Source organism: Elephantulus edwardii, unplaced genomic scaffold (genome assembly GCF_000299155.1).
Source record: "Elephantulus edwardii isolate Elephantulus edwardi_28Jun2011 unplaced genomic scaffold, EleEdw1.0 scaffold00027, whole genome shotgun sequence".
Lineage (NCBI taxonomy): Eukaryota > Metazoa > Chordata > Mammalia > Macroscelidea > Macroscelididae > Elephantulus > Elephantulus edwardii.
Genome location: NW_006399777.1, coordinates 15,934,095 through 15,956,003, shown reverse-complemented (window position 1 = coordinate 15,956,003; position 21,909 = coordinate 15,934,095). Strand labels below are relative to the sequence as shown.

Genomic DNA, 21,909 nt, shown 5'->3' with positions numbered 1-21,909 from the left:
TTTCCCAATGCAGTTCGTCTCTTGATTTCCTGGCTGCTGTTACCAAGAGTGTTGACCGTGGAGCCAAGTAAACTAAAACTGTTAACTATCCCAATCTCTTCACCATGATGCTGAATCGCACGGACATTGTAGAGGTGTGGAGGCGAACATGCAGAGTTATGCATGTGACAGCCAGGGTTGAATTTTCTGTCTCCCCCACTTGCCCACCCCACAGTTCTTAGCTCCCCTGAGAGCACCTCCACTGTCTCTGGTACAGACTGGGAAGGAGTGTGGAGATAAAGGGGTGTGTTTCTGAGCAGCATGTTTGGGCTGGGACCCTCCTTCTCCCTGGCCAGGTTGGCAGGCTTCACCTCGTCACTGTGGAGCCAGGCGGGCCTCCCAGAACCAGCTGTGCAGCTCCACCTGCCTGGAGAACAGGCACCCAGGTCTTAAGCAGGGGATGAATATTCATTGCCATGAACCTTTGCAAACTCATTTGGGGGAAAAATTAGATCAGGAGAAGTAATCAGATTATTAAACAGAAAGAGCAAGGACAGAAGGAGCCGTGGCGCGAAGAAGCCATTTAAAATGCAAGGAGAGGCTTCCTGGTGGCAGGGGCGGCTCTGACCCAGGGACCAGGCACCTGGAATTGTCAAGCTCGCCCACGTTCCTGCTGCATAAAAATGGTGGGGTTTTCGTTGTTGTTGTTGTTTGAGGCCTCAGTCTAGGGGTGAGGGGAAAGGCAGAGGTGATGCGCAAACCTCCACATATTAAAATTTTAAAATAACGTTTTGCAACGCTTGCTTTTATCTTCCTCAGATGTTGAGGAAAATGGTGAGGGCGCCAAAGAGGCCCTGGCGGGTTCTGAGTGACGGGTTAAAGGGCTCCAATAAAGATTAGATGGTCCACTATCTCCTGAGGAAATTGCATCAAAGTGGTTATTCCTTTTTGCTTCTATTAATTTCCTCTTCCAGGCTGCTTGGAAATGCTTCATAACCCAGTGCTGCAGAAGGGGACGAGGGGTGCCTTCCATTATCTCAATTACGGCACTGTTTATGAGACACTTAATCTGTTTCTTTATAAAGTAATAGTGCTATCGGTGATGGATTTAGTGTCACGGAAAGCCTGCGTGCGGGGACGGGGAGAGGGATGCTCTCAAGAGCATCATAAGCAGCAGGTAATTTGTTACATCGTTGAGGCTCGGAGGAGAAGTTGGGTGAGAATTTCAAGGTGACCTTGTGAATATCAGCTAGAGAAAGTTAACACACCCCAGTTCCCATGCTGCTTCCGGAGGGCATGGGGGAATATGATGTGTGTTTTGCCCAAAGAATGGGAAAAGGGAAATGGTACATGCCTATGGGTGGGGCAGTCAGGTCTCCTCTGCTGATGTCCAGGCAGCCTGGGAGTGGTACCCAAATGCCCTGGCCCTCCCAAGCTTCCCAAGAGGGTGATGGATGGGTAGATCTTCAGAGGTCTGGGAATTCTGTCTGAATGGTAATCACCTGCAGCGGAGAGAAGAAACCCTCTTTTCTTAAGGAAGCAAAGCCTGGGAGGGCTGAACTGAAACGCACAGCTCTCCAAGTGACAGGTGTCCTGCTGACAGAGGTCTCATGTGACTTTGCTGCAAGCCACACGTGGCTCTGCGCTCCCCACCAGCCTCCAGCAATAGCACCGCCGTTCTCTTGGCCTCACGTGCGGGCAGGGCACACTCTGACCTAATTTTTCTCCTTGTCTCCCATTTTCCTTCACTTGTTTCCTTTCCTTTCTAGTTTTTTCCCCTTTGCCTGAGTCTTATGACCCAGTTATTCTACTACTCGGAATATACTCTGAGCCTATGAGAACTGAGGCACAAACTGAGACTTGTACACCAACGTTCATAGCAGCATTATGTACCATCACAAGAATATGGGAATAGCCCAAATGTCCAACCACAAATGAATGGATTGAGAAATTGTACATTCACACAATGGAATACTACGCAGCACATTGGAGCGAATACTTCGTAAATTATTACCTAACTTGGGAGGGACTGGAGAGCATTATGCTGAGTGAACTAACTCAGTCCCACAAGGGTAAATATTGTATAAAACCATTATTGTAGAAGGAGTATAAGGATCCAGGAGGGGTGGGAGAAACTGGAAGCAGAGGGATGTAGATGTGCAGGGGGAAAGGAGGATTAATCATTGGATTGTACAATTTGATGGGTAAAGGGGTGAGAGAAATTGAAAGAATTTGTTCAAATTTGTATTTGAATTTTGTAAATAAACTAGTAGAAAAATATTTTAAAAAAACGAAAAGAAAAAGTATTTCTCTTCACAGGTCACCTAACGGATGTACAAACTGGATAAATGGTTAAATTAGTGCTTCTCTGTTGCCAGAGCCTTCCTTCCCCACCTCAGCCCTCACTGCCACCGCCCTGCTGCCCAGTGCCTCCCATCCCCCCTACGGTGCACACAGAAGCATGACTCTGCAGACCTCACTGGGTTGGAATCACTGTTACGTTGTCTCCCTCCCCTTCCAGGAAGGGAAGCTCCCTAAAACCTACCTCCCTACCTGTACTGTTCCTTCAGCAAGGGGATTGGCTCACTGTTGTTGTGAATCACTGAGCTGGAACTGACCCATAACAGACCCTCCCGTGGGTCTTCAGAGGCAGTGAATTACAAGAGAGGAGATTGTCCATCTTTCTCCCACAGAGCAGCTAGTGGATTCAAACCATGTCCTTTGTGTTGGCAGTGCAGTTCCTTACCAGTAAGCCACCAGTGCTCACTACTGTTAGGTGCTGTCAGTGTTGAGTATGAGTGATAGTGACCCTGTGAACAGCCAACCTCAAGCCTGCCCTATCCTGTACCATCCTCCTCATCTCCAAAACATTCACGCCTGTTGCTGAACTCACCGTGTCAGTGCCTCTCATTGGTGGTCTACCTTCTCAGACCGCCCCCAGCTTTCGAAGCACAATGTTCCTCTCCAATGACTAGCCTTGCCTAGTTGCATTTCCTAAGAGCTCATTGTAGGTCTCCAATACATATTTGTAGAGTGTTCACCATTTTAGTAAGAGTGTTGAACATAGTTCTTTGTCTATAGTAAAACAACTACCAAGTTTGGGAATATTATTACAGCACAGTGCTTGGTTATTCACCTCCAAGCGTTGCTTGGAAATGTTTGGCTGTGCTTAAGTGATCATAATATTTAATTACTATTATTGAAGTTATAGAACCTTTAAGCAAGATGTGCAGTCTCTGGGCAGTTAGAATAGTCATGACTGTATTACTCCAAGCTGATTTACATACTCAAAAGACCTGCCTGGTCCCAAACTATTCACCTCGGCTCCTCTCTTTGTCTAATTAGTCTTTGTCAGATTCTACCTTAAAACTCCATTCATTGCCTCTAATGAAAGCTTTTCCTTAAACAAATAAATAATAGTCTTCTTGTTTCTCTGTGCTGTTAATTGTCTAGTGACATAACATCCTTTTCTTGTTGAAGTGGTTGATGTCGGATACAAGATGAGCTAAAGGACTTTGTGGACTAGCCTGGCACTTTAATCTTCATTTAAAGCATGGATTTGATGAGAAAATATTGCCCAAGTATGCTTCCAAATTTCAAACTAACGGTGTAATAAATGAATTTAGGGATGGAGCCTCTTTATAAATTAAGGGATGTCTAGACACAGATTTTATTAAAAATTAACTTATTAAATCTGAATATTTAAGGCGATCCATCCATTTCATAATTATAGGTAAAATCTAATTTACAGATGCAGTGATTCAGCCGTTATACAAAACAGACATGATCAATGCAGAAACACATTCTTCCAGGATTTATACGACTGTTTGGGGACTGCAGCTTTATATTCTGACCCTCAATTCCAAAAGCGAATGCAGAGAAAATTTGTTTTTCAAAAGAGAGAGGGTCGAAGGATGAAGAAGAATTAGTGTATACTTAGCTCATAGTAGTGCTCTATACATTTTAATATTTGAGTTTGTTAAATTCTAACACTCTGTGAGAGTGGTTGAGAGATGTCTAAGTTTCTGTTGATAGATCTTCTATACAGATCAGAAGCTCTGGTGACTTAGAGGTAAGGAATTGCTCTGCCAATGCAAAGGTCTGTGGTTCAAATCCACAAGCTGCTCCAGGGGAGAAAGTTGAGCAGCAGTCTCCTGTGAGATTTATTGCCTCAGAAAACCCTGCAGAGGGTCAGCCATGGTCATTTCCAACTTCATGGTTCAGACCAGTAATAACAACTATACAGATAAAGAAAATAAGTCTTTGTCACCTAAGTTGTTGCTATTGTTGTTGTGACCGTTGTGTTGGAATCAGCACATAGCTGGCCCTCTAGTGAGTTTTCAGAGGTAGCAAAGGACATGGGAAGAGAATTGCCATCTTTCTCTCCCAGAGAAGCTAGGGGATTCAAACTGAGTACCTTTGCACTGGCAGCACATTTCCTTACCACTGAGCCACCACTGGAGCTCACATTAGCATCAAGTCAGGACCAGCTCACAGATGAATAGATTGCGTATCTTTCTCCCACAGAGTATTGGTGGATTTAAACCACCACAGAGGTGCCACCTTGTGTTAACAGCACCATATCTTAAGGACTGCGCCACCAGAGAATGAGATGAGCCAAGAAGCAGGCCTTGGCTCAGGGCTCTCAGCTCTGGGAAGTATCGGCTCAGACCGTTTCCCAGAACTGAGCTCCCCAACCTTCCCTTGAGCTTCTCTCCCCAAATGAACCAACATGGGCATCACTCTCTCCCCTCTAAGGTTTAGAACCACTTTCCTTCATCAGAAATCTCAGAAGGCAGTTCCCAAATTCCTCTGCCACTTGTGAATATCAGGACCATTGTTGATGCTGTTAAGTTAGAAAATGTAAAGTGCTGGAATGAAGCAAAACCACCTTGTCCATCTCGGGCTGAAGAAAATGACAGTGTGACAGGGACCAAATCTGGTGTGAAGTTGCCACCACTTTCCCTTCCTGCACTTTCCAGGAATAAGGCCCCTTGGTGTTCAGACAACATAAAAATGGGATTGTCTTTGTACTAATCAGCTTTAGAATGGAAAGGGACTCAGGAAAAATGGAGATTTACAATGGGAAGTGCCAGATGCCTCTCATAGGAGATGAGGACGAGATGTAGAAAGGAGAAGAGGAAAGAGAGGAAAAGAAACAGGGAGGGGCTGTCCTAAATGGGCTGAGATGCCATTCCACTGTGCCATTTAGTGGTTTCTCTGTGGTATTTTATTTGTGGAATCCCTAGTATTGTTTGGATTGTCTTTGTTCTTGACCACAGAGAAGTTTCTTTTGCATTTGTTGAGCTGTAAGAATGTGCCTTTTTAGGTGGCCTATAGGACCAACCTTTTTAGAGCTCCATTGAACCATGTCGACAACATTCACCAGTGTGTCCCTGGCATGTTAAGTTCTGAGATGTTCTCTACAAAGCAGAGTTTCTTGTTAGACACTTCAAGGAAATATAACATCCCCTAGTTCTGCTTTGGAAGTTGTGCAATAAAGATTGGGATTATGTTTTGACTTTGTTTTAAGATCCACGTTTTCAAAAATATATCTGACCACAGAACCCTTTTGCAAGGAACAAGTGGCAATGACTCAAAGAATCAATTGCACCCCATGGAACTACTCCAGATATACCATTCTAGAACATTCTATTTCAGAGGTTGCCTCCTGTCCACAGTGGGCTGGAGCACTGGGGCACTTCCAGCGACAGAAAACCGTATGCTTCACTATGAGTGACCAACAGAACAAGAAAAGATTTACACATAGGAACAGTTCCCTTCTGTTTCAGCACAAAAATAATGAATTAATTTTTATTTTTATTTTTCACATTGTTGTTCTGTGCCATCGAGCCTGAACCAATTCATAGTCAAGTCTCTAGCAGTTTTTGGAGGAGTAAACCTCATTGGAAGAGATTTCCCATGTTTGTCTCACAGGGAAGCTGATGGATTTGAACCATTGGATTTGTATCTTTGGGTTGGCAGCATATCCTCTATCAGTCAGTTATCAGAGAACTTCCTTTTTTTATGGTTAGGAGTAAATAAGTACTCCCATTTTTTTTTTTTTTTGCCTGTTTGTTCTTGGGAACTTTTTATTCCCTCTGTGTCCCAATTTCACTATTAGCAAAATGCAGATAATAATAACTACCCTGTAGTGTAACACATGTTAAGTACTTAATGAGATATGTTAACAGATGGTGGCTACTGCTATGATGAAAACATGCTATTTTCTAGGAGGAAGCAGTGTACTCTCACTTCTCACTTAACAACATGATTAAGTTCTAAAGACCAGGTCGTCGTGTGAAAATCAGCCTTGTGCAAAAGTAGGAGGTGACTACGTCATTACGGGACTGCCGTATCCCATCATCACCTACGCACAAATTTAATTATTACATCATAACTCAGAAATGTTATCCGTACACAACTGCCAGTTTATATCATCGCATAACAATCAGGTTGCATTATTCTGTAACTGCCTAATCTCTGAGAATTGTGGTCCAGCAAAGTTAGCATGTAACCTTAAGCATCACGGAAAGTTATACTTTTGCCTTGTACTTTGTCACTGCCATATGTAAATCACTAAAACACAGAATAGTAGACATTTTAGTGTTTAAATGCAAGATGTAGATAATGAAATAGTTGTTAAGTGAGGTTTAGGGTGTTTGGGAAGATTAATTTCATCCAAGCAAAACAAATTATAGTGGTACCGTGGTCTTCACAATTACTTACTATGCATCAGAGAGCTGGACAATAACTAAGGATGATAGAAGAATAATCTACGCCTTTAAGTTGTGGTGCTGGAGAAGAGTATTGAATACATACACATGGACTGCCAAGATAACAAAAATGTTCATCTTGGAGAGTGTGAGACCAGGCTACTGCTTGGAGGCGAGGGTTTTTAAGCTCCATTTGACATAGGGGCAAGTTGCCAGGAGGGACCAGTTGGAGGACATCATGCTTGGGACAGTGGAGGGACAGCACAAGAGAGGAAGACCCTGGATGAATTAGATTGACTCAGTGACTTGGGTAAATGGGGGTAGGTGTGTCAGAGATAATGAAATTGGCTTAAGTTAGAACAAAGTTCAGAACAATTGTACATAGGACCGCTGTGAGTCACATGAGAGACTCAACGGCACATAACACCAGCAACAACACTCTTACAGAGAAAAAACCCAGCATTATATTACAATTTCATGACCATGTTTGAATCATGAGTTCCGTGAAAGCAGATTCTATTTTCTGTATTCCCTTAGTTAGGTTGCCAGATGTACAGTAATTGTTTATTGGTTGGATTATTGTTGTTGTGTACCACACAATTGGAGCCAACTCACAGCTGACCCTCCAGTGGGTTTTAAGAGGTAATAAATAGTTTGCTCCTTGGAGACTAGGATTCTGAGGCTTCATCTGACATACTTTGGACATGTTGCAAAAAGGGACCGGTCTGTGGAGAGGGACATCATGCTTGGAAGGGTGGAGGGATGGAGACAGAGAGAGACACCATTGATGAGATGGATTGATACAGTGACTGTGATAATGAGGATAGGTATGTTGTAGACAATAAAGTTGGCACAGGACAGAGCAGGTTTCAGGGCTGTTGTACATAGGGTCGCTATGAGTCACAAGTGACTCAGTGTCACATAACAACAACAACAACTAGCCCAGGAGATTTCCCATCTTTCTCCTGCAAAATGCTTGGTGGATTCAAACCATGTTCCTTTGGGTTGGCAGCACAATTCCTTACTATTAAGGCACCAGAGCTCCCTACTGAATGGATTAATGGGGTGTATAAGAAATCCAAATAAGATGGTCAGTTATTGGGTTTCACCTGTCTTGAAGGAGACTAAGCAGAGCAGGTTTTATGTGGGCAGGAAGAGTCAGGGGCAGAGATGATGGAGAAGGACTTTGAGGAAGGAGAACAGATTAGGGATGGATGATCTCTGGGGGTTCAATGAGAAGGATGAAAGATGTCTAGAGTTGAAGAAGAAGAGGCATGGTAAGAGTTTGAAGGACGTTGCAGGACGCAGCTCTTCAGAAGCTCATGTAAAGGGAACTGGGATGAGGTGCCCCACATCGGACCATACCTGTGGGAGGCATTGGTCTTGCGCTGTTCCAGGAATCCCTAACCTTCTGCACTGTCATCCACATGATAGATGACTATAGGTGCATGACATTCCCTGGTGCACTTCCTGCAATGTCATCCATTCCTCCCCCTCCCCCCCATTTCAAAATGCAATTAAGGGAGAATGATGTTGTTAAGGCAGCCACCTTGAAATTGCTTTAGTTTCTCGTTGAAGAATCATTCATGAACTTCAGTCTTTTACCATCATTCATAACAAGTACTTGTTAACACATCTCAGTGTCTCCCACATGTACTTCACCATGACATTTTAGAGCCATGAGATGACACCATGACATTTTAGATGCATTGCTGTTGGGACCACTCTTCATCTGAGGACATATGGCAATTTTACTTCAATAAGTTGCCCAGAAGGAGACTCTGGCTGTTAACCAGGTGAACAGAATAGTGAGCAACAATTCATAGAGCACTTACGTTATAGACACTGAATTACACTTGTTGTTGTTGTCATGTGCCGCCGAGTCATTTACGACTCATAGCGACCCTATGTACAACAGCCCTAAACCCTGCTCTATCCTGTGCCAATCACACTGCCTCTGACACACCCATCCTGATTACCCCAGTCACTGAATCAATCCACCTCATAGAGGGTCTTCCCCTCCTGCGCTGTCCCTCCACCCTCCCAAGCATGATGTCCCTCTCCAAGGACCTGTCTCTCCTTACAACATGTCCGAAGTATGTCAGACGAAGCTCCAGAATCCTTGCCTCCAAGGAGTAGCCTGGTTTAACCCTCTCTAGGATGAATCGGTTTGTTTTCTTGGCAGTCCATGGTACATTCAATACTTTTCTCCAGCACCACAGCTCAAAGGCGTCAATTCTCCTTCTATCCTCACTAGTCATTGTCCAACTCTCTGATGCGAAACAAGTGATTGGAAAAACCATGGCCTGTATCAGGCGGACCTTAGTCTCCAGAGAGACACCGTTGCTCTTGAGTACTTTAGAGAGGTCCCTAACAGCAGACTTTCCCATTGCAATACGTTTTTTTATTTCCTGGCTGCTGGTGCCAAGAGTGTTGACCATGGAGCCGAGCAGACTGAAGCTGTGAACAATCCCAATCTCTTCACCATCCATCCTGAGCGTTTTTCTCAATTAAATTTCTCAACACACTTGAAAGAGAAGAATCATTATTCATGTTGTTCAAATGGGGAGAAAATAACCCCATTAGTGCTAAGAATATATATTCATAGAAATTTAAAAAGAATTGTACGGGTCAAAATAGTGGTTTCCGCAACCTGAGAGAACTGCTTGGGGCAAAGGGGTAGCCTAGTATCCTTTTATGGAATCCACAATCTCTTGGTTTTCAGTTTCAGGGAAAGATCACTTGTTGCCATTGTCCTCCTAATACTAAAATGGTTTCTTTGTGTTCCAGCCTGCCCTGCAGGGACGTTCAAGGCCAACCAAGAAGCTGAAGGCTGCTTGCACTGTCCTTCCAACAGCCGTTCCCCATCAGAGGCATCTCCGATCTGCACCTGCAGGACTGGCTATTACCGTGCGGACTTCGACCCCCCAGAAGTGGCATGCACTAGTAAGTGTTGGGGCTCCGGCCTGGGAGTTTGGTTCCAAGGCAATGCAAATGGTAGAGAATGCAATCCCGGTGGATAGAAGCACAATGTAGAGGTGCTGGCCATGGTGCTGAAGCGAACACTCCTATACTGGGCCTGCAGAATCTTTCCCTCTCTGCTCTGTAATTATTAAGCCAGAGTCAAAAGTAAGCTCTCTTCCCCCATGTCCCACATGCAAGGTCTTTCCTGTCACCCATGAATGGAGGTCTATGCTAACCAAATAATAAAATGGCAGCCTGCAGAGTTCTAGGAGTGCAGAATTCAAAGACATTGCGACAACATCAAGTAGCTCTTCCAGCCATCATTCTGAGAGGCCCCGCCTGGTCCCTGCACCTAAGAATATCCTTTCTTCTCTAAGTTTGCTGTAACTCTGCAGTGGAGCTTCCATGAGCGCGCTCATCATTCTTTATTGTTCAGTTAATCTGCACTCTCCTTATCTCAGTCACCAGATTCTGAGCAGAGGGGGAGTCTTTGCGCTCCATGTCATTGTCTCCTGTGGCCTTCCCAATGCACAGCATGGTGCATCAACAGTGCTACTGCCATATGACAAGACCAGAGGCCAGGCCAGTGGGTACATCTGTGAAGAAGAAAGTGTATAGACTGGGGTAACCCATTGCCTGTACTCTTTGACCCTCTGTTATAGAAGGAGAGACGATAGTTTTGTTAAATGTGTGGAGGCCCTACTTTTCTTTTGTGGGTCTGGAAGAGAATTTTCTCAAAACAAGGAGCACTGCTCTCCCTGCACAACCCTCTTGTTTGTTAAGTATTATAGCCCTGAAATGGAAGGACTCTGTCTAAGGAAGAGAAAACAGTATATGGAGGCACAAGACAGGAAGTCTCTGAAAGAGCCAGAGAGAGTAAGAATAGCACAGCTCTTCACTGCCCCAGGCAAAAAGGAGACAAAGAGCCTGCAGCCCAGCCCCATGGTGTCTCTAGAGGTTCTTTTGTTCATTGCTGACTCACAATTATGTTACCAACAGTGGAGTTTATTAGGGAAGGAAGTTGGGATAGTGGAGGAGGCTAAGCATGTCACTTAAAATAAGTCCACATTTTAGCCCAACAGTTCCAATGGCTAATTCCTTAATAAGTCCAGGCTCCAGTTTCAGTTCAGCAATCAAATCCAAATCATGCAGCAAGGTTTGCCTCAAAGTAGTTATAATCAAATCATCCAGCAAGGGTTGCCTCAGAAGACTTATAAGTCAGCTTCTTCTTCAAACATTCAGAAAGAACATCCAAACACCTTTAACTAGAGCCAGCACAAATGCAAGAAGCCTCAGATCACACCTTGCCACAGTTTGTCCACAGCAATGCCACAGACTCTCCACCACTAGGGTCTTATTCTCACCAGGGCCTTGCTCACTTCAAGTCTTGCTGCACAGTGTGGGAAGCACTCCTTCTCTTATCCTAGTCCCACAGCTGATGCTGATTTACAAGACCAGGCTGATTTGCCATGGGTCTGTAATTAAAGTAGCTGGAGACCAGAGTAGCTAAGCTGTAGTGACTAAAAAAAAGCCACCTTTTACACTAGCATTACAGACTCTCTGTTTACTGTATACCATTGTATTGAGAGTCGTTGTCCCTGGGTAGGCACAGACTATGCTCATCTTCTGGTTTTGATGCCCTTCAAGCAGGAGTTTGTTTCTTTTTACACTTCCTGGGGCAAAGATCTCAACCTCCCTCCCATCCCCAGCACAGAATAACGCAGAATACTCCATACACAGTTGCAGCTGGATGACTAGAGCAAATGGCTGTGCTCCAAGTGGAAGAATTTCCTAATTCAGATGTTGCATCGTGGGCTGCCTCTGCTGGGAAAGAACAGGAATGAAAGTGCCTTCTAGATCAAGGCCCCGAGCTCGATCAATGTGCAGAGGACTTGATCTAAGGGAAAGCTCATCCTCTTGTAGATGGATTTTCCCCAGACCTCCCTCTCTGGTGGGTTGATATGAATAGAAATTATTCTATTTTCTGCTGTTCGGAGTCCCTGTCTTTCTTTTGTAGCTTCTCCTTCACTGATTTCTGAGTTTCCCCTGGAGGTCTCCTATGACACTGGAAAGCCGAGTTTAATGTGTTTCTTTAGAAGCCACTTTAAGGTGCGGCTTCAGTGCAGCTGGAATGTGCAAGGATAGGACAGTCCCCATGACTGTCAAGGCCTCTAGGGTCTCCAAGCTCCCCTCCTGCTATACTCCTTCCAGTTCCACTCTCGGTGTCTCTCTTATGGGTCAGCCCCCCACCCCCCAGATCATGCAAACAGAAACTAGACCTCTCATCTTCTCTTCTTTAGCAGACAGATACTACAAAATATCTTTCTCTGTCTTTCTATTTCTCTTTCTCTCTCACTGCTTCATTGCTGTCAAGTTCGAACTGACTCGTCGCTGACCTGAGACTATCTGAGGCTCTAAATAGCACAGGAAAAGCCTCACTTTCTTCCATGGAGCTTCCGGGGGATTCAAATGAACGGAGATGCGAAGGCCTCTGGGCAGCTCCTTACACACTGCTTACACCCCCAGAGCTCCCTATAAATTCATCCAGCCCTTGTCGAAAGTCATCTAGAAAGAAAGTTGGTGTATTAGTGTCTGAGGACTTCTGAAACAAAGTCCTAGGAGCTGGATGGTTTATAAGAACAGTAATCTATTGCCTTAACATTTTGGAGACTGTGAACCTGGAACCAAGGTGTTAGCTAAGACCCTTCGAGGTCCCTGAAGGAGAATGAATTCCAGGCTCCACTCTCAGCTCTGGTGATGACTATCACTAGTGATCTTTGGTGTTCTTTAATTTGTAGACATGTCACTCCCATCTCTACTTGTCTTCATGTGACCGTCTTCCTTTTGTATCCATATCTTAACCTCCTCTCTATTTCCTTCCCCAAGGGTAAGAGTCAGATTATATGAAGACCCACACTCTTACTCCACTATTATCTCATGTTCTTAAAAGAACTGTATTATTTATAAATAAGGTCACAGTCACAGTCACTGGAAACGATAATTTCAAAATATCTATTTGTAGGACATACTTTGGGAGCAGGAGTGGCATCCACTTCCTAAACAAGATGCTTCTGGAAATTCTAGGATCTTTGAGAAATGATGATAGTTACAGAAAGACTTCAGGTCTTTTGTTCATAGGGTCGCTATGAGTTGTCCTTGACTCAACAGTAGTTAACAACAACATTTGTTGGACATACTCCACTATGATCTCATGTTCTTCAAAAAAACTGTATTATTTATAAATAAGTTCACAGTCACAGGCACTGGAAACCATAATTTCTATATACCTAATAGTAGGACATACTTTGGGAGCAGGAGTGGCATCTGCTTCCTAAACAACCTGCTTCTGGAAACTCTATGAACTTTGAGAAACAACGATAGTTATAGAAAGGCTTCAGGTCTTTTGTTCATAGGGTCGCTATGAGTTGTGCAAAGCTCAACAGCAATCAACAACCACAACAGGACTTACTTTAAAAAGGTGGGCCAGAGACAGGTTTCCAAGAACTCTGACGCGGGGGTGACCTCCTTGTTGGTGGACTTATCTTGGCTTTATCTCTCAATGCAGAGCTTCTGAGGTCTCACTTGAAGTGTGTGAACCAGGAGGATTGATTCCTGGAAATACTCAAACCTCTAATCTGTGCGTCCACTGTGCTTTGCCGCCTCATAACTCTGACTCCACCTAAGCAAATTCAAACCTCAAAAGACTTTTTCCTTGGTCTCTGGTCAGACCATCTGTGGGATTGGGCACTCCATTTACAGGGCTCCACCCCTATGTCCCTACCACGATCTCCCCGCCCTCCAAACTTGACTATCATCACATTAGACACACTATATGTTGTTGTTAGACGCTGTTGAGTTGAATATGACTTTTAGTGACCTTATGAACAATAGATCTGAACCTTGTCCTATCCTGTACTGTCCTCACAATCTTTTTTTTTTCTTTTTTTTTTTCTTAATGTGACAGAATACAGTCTTTAAGACACTCAAGGCCATTGCTCCGGTCACTGAGACAATCCGCCTGGTTGAAGGTCTTCCTTTCTTTAGTCAACCCTCTACCTTTCCAAACAAGTCCCTCTTCAAGGAATATCCTCTCTTAGCAACATGCCCAAAGTGCGTGAGACGAAGCTTCATCATCTTTGCCTCCAAGGAGCACTCTGGCCGCACCTTGTCCAAGAAGGTTTTATATTCTTGAGACCTGGTGTTCTAAGCTAGACCAGAAATCATCAAACTAAGCTCCACCTGGCCGTGGTGGTCAGGCCTGAGAGCTGTCCACTGGTGCGCGGTGCACTTTCCACCACGGCCTTCAGAGAAAAGTGCATGCTGCCGGGGCCCAGAGGGCAGAGCTAAGGCCACGACACGATGCTCGGCAAAACAACAGTAAATACACGTATTATTTTATAGAGGCTCATTATATATTTGATTTATTATGTGCCAGGGAAGTATTGTATGAAAAAGTCAATTTGTTGGCTTTTATATTCTCATTAGGGTTTCCTTTTAAAGCATTCTAATTGGAGGTGCCATCTGTTCTCCTGAAAAGGCTCTGCACATCACCACAGTAAATAACTTCACAGCTAGAAGGAGTGTCCAGGAAGGGGCCGAGACAAGGCACAGCCCTGCCCGTGGGCTTAGGGGCCTCGATGGTTCAGCCAGGTGAGAAGGGCAGGCATGTGCTGGCCCCGTCTTAACTCCAGAAAGGCTGTGGGAGAGAGGAGGGCACCAGGGCTCGTTAATTTTGCAAATGAGTTCCTGCATTCATCCAGTCAGGATGCATTTTACAGTCTGCCTGGGCATCGGGGGGACCCAGTTTTTTTAAAAATAAAAAGCTTCATCTTTCCTCAATGTACAGAACAGTGAGCATCAATATTGCCTCAGTCCTATAGCCACGGAAAAGATAGGCTGCCCCCAGAGTCCAAGGGCCACGGGTTGTCCTTCTGGAAGAGCCTTTTGACCTGTCACTAAGTGAGAGTGTGTCTTTAGGCATGATGACCTACTGACAAGACTGAAAATTTAAGAACAATTTTTATCTTGGCTTTAAAATGAGTCCCCTTTTAAGGCCACAAAACTAATAGTGCACTAAGAATTCATTTCCTTTTTGTCACTTTGTTGGGGCTGTAACTGATAAAGCAGTGTGTCTGATGAAGTTGTTGCTGTTGTTGTGAAGTACTGTTGAGTCTCCTGTGACACATGGCAACCCTATGTACTGTAGCTCTGAAACTTGTGCTATCTTGAGCCAATTTCATTGTCTCTGACACATCTACCCCCATTACCCCAGTCACTGAGTCAATCCATCTCATCCAGGGTCTTCCTCTCTTGTGCTGTCCCTTCACCCTCCGAAGCATGACGTCCCTCTCCAGCTACCACTCATAGCGACTCCATGAACAATAGATCTGAACTTTGCCCTATCCTGAAACAGCCTTTCCATGTCTGATATGTTGGAGACCATTGGTATAGTCACAGTGTCAAACCATCTTGTTGAGAATCTTCTCTTTCTATGACCTTCCACCCTCCCCAGTGTGATGTCCTTTCCCAAGAACTGGCCCCTCCTGACAACTCATGCAGAGTCTGTGGGGTGAAGCTTCACCATCCTTGCCTCTCAGGAGCACCTTGGTTGTACTTCTCCCAAGACAGAGAAACATTTGCTAATTCCACATTTTTTACACAGACAATTCAGTGATATTGGTGATGTAGGTCACACAGGACATGTCACCCTTCCATGCTAATAAAACTCTCTAAGTTTTGTGGACAATGACAGCCACGTTCAGTGAGGCATTGAGGAACAGAGAGTTAGGGAACAGGGACAAGAGAGGTTCAGCTAGACTAGCAGGAGGGTGGTTGTGGGTTTAGGAGCTGCTCAAGCTTTGGGGCTCCTAGACTTCAGCTAATAAGGGTCACCAACCTCCATGAGCCATCTAGGGAGCACTGACAATCCTCAAACCTCAGCGTTCTTGGGTAGGGACCGGGAGAGCTTATAAAATTGATTACACGTAGCATTCAGAAGGGTTTTGTCACTTTATCGACCAAAGGTTGAATTTTGACTCATTCTCTCACCTTCTCTGTGACCTCAGACAAGTTATTTAACCTTCTTGTGGCTCCAGTGAGAGCAATAATCATGTGGTGTTCTCTGTCTTCCCGGACTGTTCTGAGGCTTAAGCAAAATAGTATTAGCACTTTGGCACAGCGCCTTGTTAATAGAAAAATTCTCAATCACTATAGAATTTGCGTTGGTTCCATCCCTGGAAAGTGTGAAGATTATAGTAGAGAGAGAAGTTTCCAGCAAGAAAGATTGTGGAGAGCGGAAAAGTGACATCCCCAGAGCAGAGTCCAGGTTTGGCTCCAACCCTGAGGGTTACACTAAAATCCAGTGTGACACCCCCCCCACCACCCCCGAACCCGTTGGCCTGAAGGTTCTGGTGAAACAAAGGAAGTAGCGTCCCTGGGACTGGGAAGCACTGTAGGAGGGCAGAGTGATACACAGACAGATAGATCCTGTATCCTGATAATCTGTGGAACTGAAATGCATGCGTGTAGAGACTAGATTGCAGTTCTTGGGTACCAGAGGTACAGCAGGGTCTCTGAGTGAGGCAGGCTTCTTTCCACAGGAGGGTCTGATGGAAGTGGGGTGTGGCCAGGTCTGCGGGAAAAGGGCGCATTCAGGAAGGCTCAGCGGAAGGGCACTGTGCAGCGTCAGTGTCTTCGGTTTTAAGCAGTTTCTAGTTTACTCAGGGAAGAAATGGAAAGGAGGAATTTATGAAGCAGGTGAAAAGAGATAGTTATGCCTTATAAAATTGCTGTCTGTGAAAAACGGGGCAGAAAGACTGGTGTGAAAATAATTACCTTGTTACATTTCTGACCACAAAAACCTTTTTTTCTGTAATCCACGCAGAGAAAATATAATGCATCTTGGAGACAAGACTTGTCCTGTTTTCTTTTATTTCTTCCTCAAATGCAGTGGGCTTCTCTCAGCAGTTCTGATCCTAGAAAGGGAACTGGGGAGAGTCTTTAGAGGTCACTGCAAACGTCAAATGAGAGGTCTGTGTGGGCAGACACTGCCCACTGAGGCTGTCTGTCTCCTGCTTGCACAGAGAGGCCAGGAAGCTGAGTGACTGATGAGAGCAGGAACGTGGAGCTTGGATCCTCATAATATAACCAGGCGTGTCCCTTAACTTCTTTGAACACATTTCCTCAGCATCAAAATGACCATTAAATGACACAATAAGTAATTTATCAAATTCCAGTGCCACAGTCACACACAGAACCCCAAAAACCCTAATCTCCAGCTAAAAGCAGGTTCTGCCTCCTGGCGACACTATAGGATGAAATCGCTCTGCCACAGAGGGTTTCTGACACTAGATCTTCATGAAAGCAGGCTGTTAAGGCGTCTTTCTCTTGCCAAACGGCTGATAGGTGTGGACCCTGCTTACTTGTCAGCTGCTTGAACCTCAGCCCCACCAGAGTGTTCTAATCTCATGCTGAATGCAGGAGCTTGTAGGATGCTCTTACAGAGGGGGTGGTAATAGCTTTGCTTTTGTTTTCATTTCGTGAACCTGTCTCAGAACGATAGAGCTCCATCCACCATCTCTGCATGTGCTATGACTCATTCTTAAAGTGGCTGCCGGCTGGTCTCCTTCACGCAGACCACCCGAGGACATCAGTGTGGTCTGTGGGGTCAGAGATCTCGCCCCAGTGCATGGACTGCTCAGGAATGTGGCATGCCTGTGGCTTGGTCCTGGTCTTCCTCAGCAAGCTAGGGGGAAGAGAGAAGAGGGCAGGGGAGCCCAGAGTGTGAACGGAGGCTGAGGGGAGGGCAGAAACAGGAATATATCCTCTGCAAGTTGTCATTGGAGCCTAGCTTGATGATGCTCTGAGAAGTCTGTTAGCAGCATCAGCCCATGAACCGTCCACATGTGTGCTGGTTTATGCTTGAAAGCCGTGCAGGAGTGGTTACCGACATCCCCTCCCTCCAAAAAAGCTCACTGCTTACCCTAAAAAAACCATAACTGCCACCCAGGCAGATATATGCACACCCATGTTTATAGCAGCTTTGTTCACAATAGCAAGGATTTGGAAACAATCCAAGGGCCCATAAGCAAACGAATGGATATAGAAGCTCTGATATAGTCACACAAGGGAATCCTATGCAGCACTGGAAAACAAGGAACTCATGATATAGTATTAAAAATGGGTGACTCTGGAGGACATTATGCTGAGTGAAGTATCTCAGTCACATAAGGACAAATACTGCATGGTGCCACTGTTGTAGTAAGGAACTGACATCAGGGTTGGGGTGAGACTGAGAAAAATTAGATAAATCATGTATACTGCTTTGAAACAGATGTGGGAGAGAACTGTTTGAAAGCGATATATGATTGGGTATTACGGTTATGACAAGAGTCCAGAATGAAGGTTGCATAGTCGAGTGGACTCGGGGCCGGGGGATTGTATACCAGTGAAGGAATTTTTCTTTTACTTTTCATAGAGAAGAGTGAACTAAGGGGTGAGGGGCCAGGGAGAAAAATGCAACAGTGAATGAATGGAAATCCAAAATCTCTGTAAATGTTCATTAAAATTAATAAAATCTTAAAATATTAATAACATTTAATAATAATTAAACAGAAAGCTCACTGCTGACTTACAGTAGTGACGCTGGAGGACAACAAGACCCATCAGCAGAGCTCAGAAGGAGGAGCAGGTGAGCAGGGCTAGAAATGAGCGATGGGCCTCCCTGTTGGGGTGAGGCCCATTCCACCTAGTGGGACAATCAAGGCAACGGGAAAGAGAAAGCTGGGACAGCCACTGTAAAGAGAGACCTTCGGGGCAAATTGGGCAGGAAACCTCCTCATAGCAACCAACACGCCCCTTGGGGCAGGAGCCCTGTGTTGTCTGGCTTGCTTGTGAATTGCATTTTGGAAGTTTTCTTTGTCTTTGTTCAGCTGAGGGCTGAAGCATATTTAAACAGGGCTGCCTTCCTCATATTAGCTTTACTCACTGCTGGCCAGCACTTCGGAGTTCCTGGTTGATACAGACAATTAAATGCCCTCAGCTGCTGACTAAAAAGGTTGATGGTTTGAGCTCTGACCGTCTGCTTACCCAAGCCAATCTCAAGTTCACCTCTGACACCGAAAGTTCATTATGAGATGGAATCAACGATGGAAGCAGCTTTAGTAGAAACTTAGCTCGCATGGCCTAGTGGGTAGAGAGTTGTGTTGCTAATCCAAAGCCCGTGCATCTGTGTGGGTTCAAATCCACCAGCTGCTCCCAAGAAAAATACAGACAGCTTCCTCCCATGTGACTCATGGTGTCTGAAAACCTGCTGATTGGTGAGTTAGTTCCAAATTGATGTTAATGATTCACTGTTGGTCAAGGATTCACGTGATGTCCCTTCTCTTCTGGGTAAAAGCTGTCATTGCACAGAATACAGTTATCATTGCCGTGTGTGAGGAAGGTATAGTCTCTGTTTTTCCTGAGGGCATGATGAGATGCAAATGTAGATCAGTAAGCGTATGAGGTAAGCTGTTCCGAAGCGCCTGTATTTGTGCTCAAGCTCCGGGCTGACAGGCCGCATAGCTTATACACCTGGACCTGAACGGGAGAAGTGGGACTGCAAACAGGAATCTATTTATAACTGTCACTGCCGTGTCAGGGAGGGCTGATGTCGCCATGTAAACATGCCTCCACATTTCTGTAACCTACAATTTCTTTTCACAGTGGTTTGACTCGAGTGGGCACACAATATTTTTGAGAAATTTCAGGGCTCTTGAGTTTTAAGCTCCTACCCAGGCACACATGCCCATGTTTCTGTTTCAGCATTGACATCATCGGAGCATTTTAAGCCACGAGTGGTTGATGTTCAGAGTGTCATTCTAGACCTTGATGCCCAGCCTCCTCCCCAGAGCTGGCCTTCTCTTGTCTAAGAGCCCTGAGTCATTCTACCTTTATTTTTTCTGATAATTGTGGTGATTGAGAACTGAAATATATTGCAGGGTGGCCCCATCCCACCGTGAAACATCCATCATTGCTCATCATGGGAGCGATCTTCTGGCCCTTTCTCTTTCCTCACCATTGGCCCACGTTCAGAGCCATCATTCTGCAGATACGTCTTTTCTAGAGTTTAAGGACAACTTCCGCATCCTTAAATCACTTCCAGCCTAGGATTCTGCTATCTTATCCATTCCACAAAGAATACAACACCCTGACCCCTCCCTGCCTAGCTGACCTCTTCCAGATCCCTCATGCATATCAGTAGAGATCTGAAAACATGGCAGCCAGCAGGAGACACGTGACTCAGCTGAGAGCAGGGTTCGGTGGGAAAGTGATGGGCTTCCCGTCCGCCCGTGATTGGGATACTGTTGCTTCAGTGGGTTGCCCAGGGAGCAGTCAAGTACAAATGGGCTTACCATCCCTGTCAGGGCTTGCACATTTGAAAAGAGATTTTGACACAGTGGAGTTGGGAGATGGTAAGACAGCAGCCATAACCATGGAACCTATCTGACATCCTGAAACTTGCTTGTTGCTCATCTACCACCTCCTGTAGTTACAGCTCCAGACACTATGGACAATCACCACACTTGCCATTTGCTAGATATCCAATGTTTTTGTTTGTTCCTTCAGGAAATGCAGCTCATTTGATCTTTTCTAAAAAGCTCCGTGGCTTAGTGCTAAGGAGATGCCCAGACAACCCAAAGGCACACAGTTCATACCCACCAGCTGCCCCACAGGAGAAAGATGGGCGGTCTCCTCCTGTGAGATGTACAGCTTCTAAAACCCAGCAGGAGGTTTAGCTCTGAGTCAGTTCTGACTCCACATTGTTTAACAGCCGCCATCAAGGAGCTCTGGTGGTGTAGTGTGTAAAATTTCACTCCAAGATGAAAGCCTGGTAGTTTGAATGCGCCAGCTGCTTCTCAGAAGAGCAACACACAGTCTCCTCTTTTTTTTCCCCCCCAGCTGTCTTTGTGTTAGCATCACAACTCTCTGTGGACTGTGCCAGCAGAGCTCAAAGGAAATTATCATCACGTTAGATTTTTCCACAATTTTTAAATTTATTTTTTTATTAATTTTCATGGAAGTTTACAGAGACTTAAGGTTTCCAATCATTCACTGTTGCACTTTTCTCATCACCCACTCCCTCCTCTTCAGTTCACTCTTCTCCTTGAAAAGAAAAGTGAAAACTCTTTCATAACGATTTGCAGCTTGGGGAACTTGAAAGAAGGTTGTCAGGAGTCAGCTTAAAGGTAATGGGCTCTGGAGATTGCTTGCTTGGCTTTGATCCCCACTTTGTCGCAGGCAGGCTGTGTGACATGGGGCAAGTGACATAACTATCTTGTTTGTTTTTGGGTTTTTTTGACATAATTATCTCGTGTCTTCATTTCTTTATCTGTAAAATCAAGATGATACGGATGCCTGCTTTGCTACAATATCATGGGTATTAAAAGATAATATTACTTGATAACAGAGTAAACGTTTAATCAAAGTAACCCATTTTCTATCTTATTGGAATTGTGAACCCTACCTTGCTATTATTTTGCTAAAATAATGCTAAAAATCTAAGAACATGCCTTATTGTTTAGTCAACACTTCTGCTTTCTCTTGACACAAATGTTTTAGAAGGGTTTGGTGCCCACCCCCCTCCCTCTCCCCGCCGCCGCCGGTTACTCTTGATGCAATCCAAGTTCTGACTCTTTGCTTCGTTCTCTTTCTCTGGAGGTTGATAAACTTTTAGCAACAGAAGCCATATCAGGCTGTGTGGTTTGAACACAGAAGACTGCTGCTGGCGTTTGCCATTTTTCCTTTTAAACTCACAGCCCTGATTTCTCTATGAAGTTCCAGAAGTTGGAGGGATTGAGGCAAACCTCATTCGTGTAATCTACAATCTTTTTATTTTTTTTTATGTTGAGAACAGAACAAAGACCACTTTGTGACGTTAAGACCCTACCTTTGTCAAGAATAGTTCTTAGTGAGAACTCAGACAATAGCTCTGATGTCAGCTTCATAGGTTCTGGTCCCAGGTGGCCAATTAAACTGGATGGATACTGAAAAGTTGATGGTGGCCTCAGTTCAGACGAGGTAGTGAGAATGAGGGGCTCTTACTTCCCACTCCTCCCCAAGAATTTGCCTTTTCCTAGTGCTGCTGTAACAAAACCAAATGAAACCAAACTAAATCAAAACAAAACAAAACCCAACCAGTAAATGGATCTAAGAAACAGAGATTTCTTCTTCTCCTAGTTTGAGAAGCTAAACATCTGAATTCACCTTT

At 44.8% G+C, this 21,909-nt stretch overlaps 2 protein-coding genes across 2 annotated transcripts in view; both read left to right on the top strand.

Annotated features, from left to right (window-relative positions):
- The window catches only part of EPHB1 (EPH receptor B1), a 317,068-nt gene that overhangs the window by 271,718 nt on the left and 23,441 nt on the right, over positions 1–21,909 (top strand). Inside the window, exon 4 of the mRNA XM_006883418.1 lies at positions 9,486–9,641. Within this exon, the coding sequence (XP_006883480.1) occupies positions 9,486–9,641 (156 nt within the window). The remainder of the gene's footprint in view (positions 1–9,485; positions 9,642–21,909) is intronic.
- Positions 9,485–21,909, top strand: part of LOC102855158 (ephrin type-B receptor 1-like) — a 233,049-nt gene continuing 220,624 nt past the window's right edge. Inside the window, exon 1 of the mRNA XM_006883369.1 lies at positions 9,485–9,641. The gene's annotated coding sequence lies outside the window, so the exon portion shown is untranslated. The remainder of the gene's footprint in view (positions 9,642–21,909) is intronic.